This window comes from Triticum aestivum, chromosome 1A (assembly GCF_018294505.1).
Source record: "Triticum aestivum cultivar Chinese Spring chromosome 1A, IWGSC CS RefSeq v2.1, whole genome shotgun sequence".
In the NCBI taxonomy this organism is placed as follows: domain Eukaryota; kingdom Viridiplantae; phylum Streptophyta; class Magnoliopsida; order Poales; family Poaceae; genus Triticum; species Triticum aestivum.
In genome coordinates this window covers 546,106,651-546,116,909 of record NC_057794.1, presented here as the reverse complement: position 1 = coordinate 546,116,909, position 10,259 = coordinate 546,106,651, and the positions used below count along the sequence as shown (strand labels likewise).

At 50.6% G+C, this 10,259-nt stretch overlaps 2 protein-coding genes across 2 annotated transcripts; both read right to left on the bottom strand.

The window, feature by feature from the left end:
- Positions 1 to 1,297: 1,297 nt before the first annotated feature.
- Positions 1,298 to 2,790, bottom strand: LOC123065486 (uncharacterized protein At1g15400). Its single transcript, XM_044488755.1, has 2 exons — positions 2,091 to 2,790; positions 1,298 to 1,541 (listed from the first exon to the last, which is right to left on the bottom strand). The coding sequence occupies exon 1, from the start codon at positions 2,462 to 2,464 to the stop codon at positions 2,120 to 2,122; it is 345 nt and encodes a 114-aa protein (XP_044344690.1). The 5' UTR covers positions 2,465 to 2,790; the 3' UTR covers positions 1,298 to 1,541; positions 2,091 to 2,119.
- A 617-nt stretch (positions 2,791 to 3,407) lies between these two features.
- LOC123065475 (lys-63-specific deubiquitinase BRCC36) lies at positions 3,408 to 9,250 on the bottom strand. The gene is made up of 10 exons (XM_044488746.1): positions 9,007 to 9,250; positions 8,783 to 8,908; positions 8,579 to 8,666; positions 7,941 to 8,026; positions 7,648 to 7,839; positions 5,945 to 6,138; positions 4,401 to 4,559; positions 4,235 to 4,315; positions 4,079 to 4,133; positions 3,408 to 4,002 (listed from the first exon to the last, which is right to left on the bottom strand). Exons 1-10 carry the CDS (start codon positions 9,115 to 9,117, stop codon positions 3,811 to 3,813), a joined length of 1,284 nt encoding a protein of 427 aa, XP_044344681.1. The 5' UTR covers positions 9,118 to 9,250; the 3' UTR covers positions 3,408 to 3,810.
- Between the last annotated feature and the right edge of the window lie 1,009 nt (positions 9,251 to 10,259).

Sequence of the window (10,259 nt, the reverse complement as noted above, 5' to 3'; positions counted from 1 at the left end):
TTGGTTGCCTGCATCTAGGGTCCCTGCATTAGGTAATACGCAAGTGCACTTTCTTTGGTTGCCTGCATTGGCCCGCCATCCCCCCTCCCTCCCCGCCCTTCCCACGCCGGCGTGCGCTCCCCGGCAGAGGCAGCGCATCAACGTGCCGTTGCACCAGGCCGAGTGGCACTGGCACCACCGCGTGCCTCTGCCGTATCCGGACGTGACGTTGCCGCACGACTGGCATTTGGATCCGGAGAGAATCCCAGTGCCGGCGGCGCCGCGGACGGCCAGGGCCCATGCGGAGGAGGTGTGGCGCCGGCGGGCGTTGCTGAGCGAGGAGCAGCGCGCCGACCTGCGCTTCGCCGTCGACTCGCTCAACTGGGCTCGATGGTTCGCCATCGAGCACGAGGAGGTGAGGCGACGCGGCGTCCGCGGCATCGACCACAGCCTGCCGCCGCCCGCACTCGTCGTCCACGACGAGCACCAGAGGCCGAGGCCGCCTACCAGGCAGCCATCAAGGAGAGCGAGGAGGAGGAGCGGTGGAGGGAGGCGGACGAGGCGGCTTTCGAGGCTGCCATGGCGGAGGCCATGGCCCTCTCCACGGCGGGCGACTGCGTCGTGCCGCCGGTGGCCCCGTCGTCCCTGCCCAAAGCCGAGCTGGAGGAGCCGGCCTACCTCGAGCGCTACTTCTGGACCGGAGTAGTCTGCGAGTGGGTCAGCGCTCCGCCGATCTGGCTCGGGGCGACGGACAAGCAGGGCCTACCTCGACCACTGGCGCCGCGTTCGGCTTGCCGAGGACCGCCGGGAGGGCCAGCGCCTGCAGATGCTCGAGCGCGAGGCCGAAGAGGAGGCGCGCCAGGCCCAGGCAGCGGCGGCAAAGCCCGACATCACCGTCGTCTGGAACACGGCGTTCCCCTGAGCCGGCCCTGCGCCGACGTTGATCGACCTCATCGATCACGACGCAGACGCCGCGGCCGACGAAGACGCCTAGGGCAGCGCGTCGTCTAGTTTAGTGTTTTTAATATAATGTGGACTTTCGTCGGTCTTCGTGGCCGGCTTTTATGTTTAATTAAATACATGTATTTATTTTCAAAATGCTTGCAATACTTTTTTTGGCGCGCCAATGAAATGGGTCGGGCCAGTGTTGGGCGCTCGCGCCAACCCAAACACAGTGCCGAACGTTTGTGACCGTCGGGCCGACCCAAACGGATAAAAAGCGGACAAAAACGCCGTCTGTTTCGGTCGGCCCGTTGGAGTTGCTCCGACAGCACAAACATGCATGTCCGAACCGGCAGAAATTAATTAGTAGGATTTGTCCTCGCATATTTTCAATTTATGCCAGAACTATTCTGCCGAGCGATAAGATTGAAGCTCATAAGTCAAGTAGAAACAGCAAACACAAATGTCCGCGTGTCAAAGAAAGCGGCAGAGGAAAGTGTGAGATGATTGGTCTTTTCCGCAACGCCCAGCAAGAAAGAAAACGCCATGATTCCATATTCCAGAAAATCGGGCAGTCTTGGCTCTGAACATAGCCGTTGTGGAGATTGAGCAGTGCAGGCCTGGTACAATGTTAGGTGTTTAGGAAGGTGTTTGTAAAAATAAATCGAATTTTTCTAAAATACCAGTGCCTATTTCTACATAAAAGACGCTTAATAAGCGTCTACTCTGTACAAATAGGCATTAATGCTTAAAGAAAGCATGATTTATTTCTCTAAGCACCTCCCCTATGCACCTTGCATTGTACAAGGTCTTACATAGATGCAAGGCGCTGAAGCCTACTGATAAGAAAAAAAGGTTGCTGCTGTACTGGAAGATGGAAAAGTGCAGGACAGAACATGCACAGCACGCTAAGTAATAAAAGTTGTACTAATAATCATATGCTGTCCTACAAATATCTGATCACATATTCACATAGCAAAATGGAAGAGAACACTCTGTACAATCGAGTGATGGTGAGACACACCGCTCACGGTTCTAAGCTACCCTCTATACATGGATCGTACTAAATCCGTGCGCCTACTACTCGATATGTATACATGGGACAAATCATCGGTAACACGAGAGCAGGGAAGAAACTACCGAGGTTTATACAATATGTATGTACGTACGGGCTGCAGGGACGTAGAGTAGAGACGGATCAGCCACTGGCTCGCCTCGCCTTCGGTCTCGGTGGTGAACCGGCGGCCGTTCGAGCCTTGGGCTTGGCCGCCTTTGCCTTGCCGCCGTTGCTCTTCTTGGCCGCCTTTGACTTGCCGCCGCGGAAGCAGGCGCAGAAGCCGCAGACGGCGACGCGGGGCGAGGGCGGGTCGAGCGCCAGCGAGACGCGGCCGGCGGACGCCCTGTACCCGGCGTGGCCCGTGGAGCGGCTCCGCTCGACCCGCACGGGCTTGATCTCCCCGGACAGGTGGCTGTCGCCGTCCCACACCATCCCCGACGACCCCGACCGCCGGAACGTGCCGCTGGACCGCTGCAGCCCCGCCATCGCTCGCCGCCCTTCCTTTCCCTGTGCCGCGCGCGCTGCAGGAGAAGAGGAGCGGCGCCTGATTGCCTGCCCGTGTCTATGTCTACGCGTCGCGTGTGGCCAGCCGCCCGGCCGTGGTGGTAAAACTTGGCGTGCGCGTGCGCTGGGGCGCCGACGCAATCAACGCGGGCAGGAAACGATCGGGAGGAAATTTAAATTTATTGGAGCAGGAGGGGAAACCGAAAGGGATGTGGACGTAGGTCTGACTCTCACCCCGGGAGGGGTGAAAACCCAAACGGATAGGATATGGCCGCCGGTTCATGCATGGCACGGTGATAATCTACTCTGGTCACCCGTCGGTGTCTGGCTACCATCACTCGTTCATATTCAAGCAGCAACTCGCGGCCAGGCCCTTCCGTTTCCGTCAGTGACAGCACGCGGCGACGACGGGTTCAATTCAAACAAGGACGCGCAACGGCCCGGGGGCGACTTCGCCGCGGTTTCCCATGCCAGAGTACAGCCTGAGCGTTTGCTCCGCACGCAGCGGCTCGTCAGGGCCTAGAGAGTCACCGGACGGAGGGTGGCGTGTACGGCTTCACGTACCTTGGCGAGCCCGTACGACACGGCTCCGAACTCGTACAGAGACGCGACGATCCGGCGTGGCTTCGATGGGAGCCGGTGTCGGCTCCGGCGCGTGCTTTGGTCATGTGTCGAGGTCGATCGTTCGTGTATGGACGCGGGACTGCACATCACGCCTCCATCCAGCAACAGTGGGAGTGGTTGCATGGCCCTTGTCATGTTGCTTCCAAATCTCTCACTTTCGTTACGAAAAGCTCCAAAAACAGCGCAGCAGTTAGAGTGGGACAAGTTGTCACCGCTGCCGGACGGCCTCCGGGGCTCGCCCGAGTCCCATCGTCCTTGTACGGCTGTTAACATTAGAGACCACCGCAGGGCGAGAGCACTTAGGCAAGCGAGGCTTCCCCTGAACATTTCGACAACAGGATTGGTACAAGAGTTTCTTCCAACTAGAAAGCCTGCCCGAGACTCGTCGCGCCAGTGAGTACACATTACAAGCTCAGCGCAACCACTGCCCCGAGACTCGTCGCGTCAGTGAGTACACATTACAAGCTCAGCGCAACCAGGCAAAAGGATTTGGCGCAAGGACAACACAAAGCAAAAGGGAACCACTGTTGGTTGGTTACTTCCACAGAAGGACGGCGGGCCAGGCGCTGAAAGGAGATGGGTATGTACATTTGCATTGCGACTTCACCCCTCGCGCCAAGGGACAGGTTTGGGGTTCCAGAAAGCATCAGGCAGGGCCCAGAATCGGACTATCCATCATGACATAATGGCGAGCAAGGTCCGAGTCAAGGAGCCTTCCTCCGGCCGCTGCTGCTAGGGCTTATAGGGCCCCCTTGTCTGCCGGAAGGGTACTTGTCCTGGCCCCTTGGCGAAGTGATGCCACTGGTAGTCCCTCCGGGCATCGCACGGCGAGGAGAGCCAGTTTTCGTGCTCTGCTCGGCCTCCAGTTGTTTAGCCTCCTCCACTAGCATAGCTAACTGTTTGCAATGAGCAAATAGCCATTAGTCCTGGAACGACCAAACAGCGCCATACAATGAAATCTAGTCCACTCACCCGAAGTTCGTTTTCTTTCACACGGTCCTGAAGCACAGTTATAGCAGGGCTCAAGCTAAGACAGCGCAAGCACGATATGTTAGCAGCCGATTACACACTATGAGCAGTCACTGTATTTGGATAAGCAGAAGAAGAAAAAGAAGATTTTGCGCTCACCAGTATTCCATCAGTTTGCATAGAGAAGCATTATATGTGGAGGTATGGTGCATAGATGTAAGTGGGTGCATCTTCCCATCACTGCACAAACGAACAAAACAAGTGCAACCTTTACGGTGAGACAAAGCATCCTGATATTACATTTTCATTAAGGAACTTGAATTACCAAATATTCTGAAGCATGGCTTGGTTATATGCTGATTGTTCCTCTTCAAAAAGGACACGCTGCATATCACAGTACGAACTCAACGTAGTGTCCAGCTTTAGCAGATGCCTTGTAGGGAATACTTTAAGTGGCACCTCCTTCCTTTTATACTCTGCACCACTATCAGCAATAAACTGTAAATTAGAAACTAATATATCGTCATGTTAAAGCACAGCATCCTGCACTTGATAGGTCCGCAGGGCATGAAGAATGATGAAAGACAAGTCATAGGATGTTCATATCATGTGATACATCATACACTAGTTAAGAATGATGATTGTAACTGTAAATCACAACAAAGTTGTATAGGAGAACATGCTTAGGACAACACTAAGGAGGTGTTTGTTTCGGCAATATTTGCCCGTCACCTGTTTACGCCGTAAAGGAAAAACGTTGCTCGTGTTTGTTTACTCCACGACGTAAACGCATCCCTCTGTAAACGGGTCCGGCCCAGTTATGGATCGATACCGCCCACCCCTCACCGGTAAGGTCGCGGTATCCTGCCCCACGAGCCCCCTCCTCCCCGCACGACCCCTTCATGCTCTTCCGCCGCCGCCTCCCCAATCTCCTTCGAGTTCGGCGCCGGCGCCTCCCCCATCCCCTTCGAGCCCCCCTTCGTCTCCCTCGCAACAACTGCCTTGCCCAACCGGTCATAGTCAACTCCTTCGCCATCAGCCATGGTTGCCTGACGAACAGGAAGAGTTCCAAATCGGAGCAGCCGGCGGCGCTTGAGATCGGATGCGGATGGCAGCGCACATGCTCGGGGACAGCCAGTGGTGCAGCGCACAAGATCCGAGCGGCTTGCAGGCTTGATTTCGGAGGCGGCCGGCGGCGTTTGAGATCTTGGCGGCAGGGGCCGAGCAAGAGCAGGCCATCTACGGGGATGATGGTGGCCGGCGGCGTTTGAGATCTTGAGCGGCTGGGGCCGAGCAAGAGCAGGCCATCTACAGGGACGATGGTGGCCGGCGAGCAGCAGGCGGGCCGAGCAAGAACATAGCGATGGTAAGCAATACCTTTACGCCAACGTGAACCAAACAAGCTTTGAAAAATCTCATTACACCTCCGTTAACAGTGTGATCTGATTACGTAACGACAACAAAGCCTGCTTGGTAACATTTTAGGCGTTAATAATGCTTTACTCATAAAAGAACATTGCCAAAGTGATTAGATGGCATTGGAAAACTCGAAACATAAGCCATATAGCTTTGTTTAATATTACTAAGGTATATAGCCATTAGTTTGTTTTAACATGGAACCCAAGAGTATGTGACTCTAGCACCCTGAGGAAGATGTTAATATGCCATCATACTAGCTGATAGACAAACATTCCAGGAAGAACTCCTAGGTTCAGATAACATATCTTGTCCGAAAATATTTTGAACTGCTGAAAAAGTTATCAAGGGCAAAAAAAGAGTAAAGGCTAACATACAGTGCTTAAGATTTCTGGAAACTATATATACAGTTTGCTTAATAAATAAAAGATTTTGTGCAGGAAATTCATATACCTTATGTCCATGGTTGACCGGTGCAAAGCCTCCTGTATGCTTGGGGACAGATCTGAACCATCTTGATCAATAGAGGGCCCAGCACTGTTTTCCGGTTCGAAAGGAACAATAGCGTTTTCTATTGGTAGATGTCTTGCCGAATGATTTGTGTCCAAAGAAGGATACAGATCCATATCCTGAGATCTTCCCCAGACCTAAAAACATAACTACATGCATAAATAATTTGATAATGTACTGGTAAGTACAAACCCACAGAATAGTGCACTGATTAACTATGGCTCCTAGCGCAAGTTACCCTGAATTGGTACTTAGAAGCTACAAAAATTCAACGGAGCAGCATAAACCAAGCAACTTTTACATAAGCAATTAACAACAGAGACAAAGTATGCTCCCAACTGGTAAATCAGGGGATGGGCTCGTCCAAACAAAATGTAGAAACAGTTAAGTGTGCTTCATTGTTCTGAATTTCTGATCTATCTGGCAGTTTGTTACCACGTTTAAAAAAACATTAGTATAGATATCTACTCATCATTTGGTTGCAATATATCTAGACCTGCACATTCAAGTCGGAAAGCATCAACCTGAAACTTCTGAGCACAAACGTTGAGGAAATTATGGGGCTTTGCTGATCAGCAGGTGTCAGTTTTAACATCAGAACCAAATACCATATCTATACAATTAAATAATTCATCAAGACAAAAGCTCCCTGAACATAATGTCTCTACTGGGTTGTTTCATATTCGCTTCCAAAGCCAGCTACACATTAAACTGCTGCGACTTCAATGAAAAATTCTGAAATTATCCTGAAATTTCTTTATTACAAAATTGTTTCATATGACATGTTACTTACTGGCTCCCCTCCACCTGTCGAGCACCATTTATATATACTAATACCCAATGAAATAGTTGTCATAGTTCATGCTTACTATTTTTTCTTGCCAAAACACATTGTTAAATAGTTGACCCATTATTTCAGATCATAAAAAGTGCTCAAACCACTAGAATTTTAGAGATTCAGCATCCAGCATCACATGCTGCTTGCCAAAAACTGGGCCCAAAGTCTACAATACTCACAATGCACCTTTTGTTAACCCGCTGAACTAAACTTTTTAGGCAAAATAGGCGATTGCAATCAATTTATCCCACATTTGTGGAATACTCCGTTAGCCTATTTACTGTTCAACCATTACTTGGGTTGGATGGTGATGCATAGCTTGACTTCTTTTTATGTCCATCATCATGGACTCTTGATGTGAAATCAAAAGATGCTTCACATCATAGGCGTGCCCACTTTTGAGGGTTAACATTTAGTGAACATGTAGTCAAGCTTTCCTGTCTAAGACAGCCACCTAGGCCGTTAACATAAATAACAAATGGATTTGTTTTCCTGAATATCTTTTATTGTATGGCAGTATGCTCTGCTCTCCCGCAACCTCTACTCTAATCAAAAGACTAAACTAAAGGCTCAATTTATTCATTCGTTTTAAGTTTTTTTGATCCAAAAATGATAGCAACATAGTTTAAACGCTCTTTTTCTTACATTGGCATGTGCAAAGTAGGTGCCAGCTTTAAACATGCTCCATCCCGTAGGAAAGAATACAATGATGGAGTGATAATCAACACCCCTCACACCCTCAGACAAAATGGAAAGACGTCATGGAATTAAATGCTGTAATACCACAACACCCAGTATCAAAATAAACCTTGCTTCCGTTTGAAGCTCTAGAATCTCCAGTGTCCTGTTCAATGCCCTCAATCAATGCTAATGAGCTATCGGATGAACTCCAAGATGGTTCAAGGTTAATGACAGGATTGGTAATAACAGGAACAATAGCACGCTGTGTGTTCTGTGTCCCATCAAGTGACTGGAAGGCAATCACTTGGATTTTCCCAACCTGTGGCAACATCAAAATACGATTCAGCGAGACAAAACCATGCATAAGTGTCCCAGATAGGAAGTAACCTTAATGTGTACACAGAGTATAAGCTTTCCTACCTTTTGAGCATCTTCACTAAAACAGGAAAATATCAGGCCAACAAAGCCTGGATCTAGCAACTGAAACATAGCCTGGGTACGCACATCTGGAGAAAAAAAGTCAAAGTTTAGCCTCACTGCAGATGGGCACCATCTCATAAGAGAGGCAAAGCATAAAAGCAGATGCACTAGCAAATTGTCTAGATTTCTATTTTGTTGTCGTCAATTGGTTAGTGGCCAGTAATGGACCCTTGTATTCAGGACAGTATAGGGTTGGTGCTATACCGGAAATTCCGGAGCAAAGCTACATAGCTAAATATGGAACTCCCTATCCCAAATAGACAAAAGCATAGGTGATTAGCTACCACAGCCCACAACATATTGGCATCCGTTTTCCAAAATGGGCAAGCGAACACTAATGGGGATAATTGAAGGGTTGCATATTTAAAAATAGCATGGCTAGGACAAAACAAACTTGCTAGTAAATTCTCAAGCTGCATAGATAAAAACTATGTAGTATCACGTCACAGGTTTGTGGCAAATCAATGCATACCACAGGGTTGCCAGAACAGAAGGCACTTGAGCATAGTGAAACACAGCCCTGGGCAGTGGGCACACAATAGACCGCCAATGCGAGGGAATTCGTGTGGCTTGCTTACCTACATGGGAAGGCAGGACGGTGATATGCGGGTGCGAGTGGTACCAGCCGATCACCCGGGTCGTCTTCCCGATGGTGGCCGTCATTACGTGCTAGCAGAGTTAAGGCCAACATCCCCAAAACCCTACTGTAAACTCAATCCACACAACACCAAATAGTACTAATACTAAGAAACTAAATGAGAGGGGGAAGTAAAGAAGGATATCTCGGCCTGCGCCGACGCGGCGGCGAGCAGCTCGGGGTTGACCTCGACGCGGTCCTTCTTCCGCTCGCACCTCATCTGCGGCGACGCGCCCCATATCACCGCCGTGGAGCCGCCCTTGCTGGAGGACTGCGGGCAGGGAGAGAGGGGAATCAGCGCGATCTCAGACATTCGCGAGGGGGGGAGCGGGGAACGGGTAGGTGGGAGGGGAGGGGGGGGGGGCGAACCTCGACGTCGCCGAGGAGGAGGCCCATGACCTCCTCGGTCTCGGTGGTGAGCGCGTGGGAGAGGCAGGTGAGCCACACCTCCTCGCCGATCCTGACCTCCGTCAGCGACATCTGCGCCGGCCGGCCGCCGCCGATCGGCTGGGGTTTCGGGTCGGGCGCGGGGCGGGGCGGGGCGGAGGGCTCGGTGCCGGAGGACTGTGTTGTGTTGCGCCTCTTCTGGGCTCGCTGTGGCGTCGGTCGGAGTGGGCTCGGTCGATGACGGCTGCGTCGCTGGCTTGGCTTCTGATGCGTGCGCCGCTGACGGGTGGGCCCGGTGACGCGCTGTCCGGCACTAGACTATGGCGTGGGGTCGGCGGGTCGCTGCTCGTGTACGGCCGGCCGCGCCAGCGGACTCTGTGGATGGTGCTCGCCCGCAGATCTGAGCTCGGTCGGAGAGCGCGGTGTCAGGGCTTGGGTTGGGTTGGGTTGGGCTTCATGGTCTTTCTGGGCTGGACGGAAACGGCAGAAGAGAAATGGGCTATTGGATTCTCTCGAGAAAAATGTGCGAAAGGTAGGCTGAGCTCCACGGAGCCCTTCATTTTTTGCAGAATTTTTTTTTACTATTTCCACACGTCAAAAAGTCTGGAAAAACATATAAACATAAGCATATATTTGTAGTATATACATGTACAAAATTTCATGAAAGCACATATGTAATATGAAAAAAAGACAAATACATAGATTAAAAATTTAAATAGGTTTTTTCTCTGTGTTCAAGATATTTGTCTTTTTTGTGTAGTCTGCGTAGCATTATACAATGAAACTTTACATGTACTTTAAAAACATGTATGTGTATTTTCAAAAAAGGATTGATATTTTTAAAACTTTTAAATATACGTTGAATTTCCTTTGAAACAAACTCCCTAGAGCTCGTCCTCTATAATGCATCTCCCCTGGAAAAAAGCTTGATGTAATGTCTTTTGGATTATTATCCACACGACAACTACAACAATTAATGCTTCACCTTGCCCACCCTCTAGCCATGAATTGTGAGAAGGCGTGACATAGGGTGTCAAAGCCAAGTCGCAACAAAGTGGACATCTCATAAAGCACGATCATGACTTCCGGGTAGTCAAGAGCAACATACCCTCCGCCATAGTGCCTAAAGGATTCGACTAGTGGACAGTAGGATTGGGATGGACCTGGGAAGAAGTCGACTAGGAGACGCGACGTTGGCATACATTATACCATGTAGGCTCATGCTCCTGCCAGCG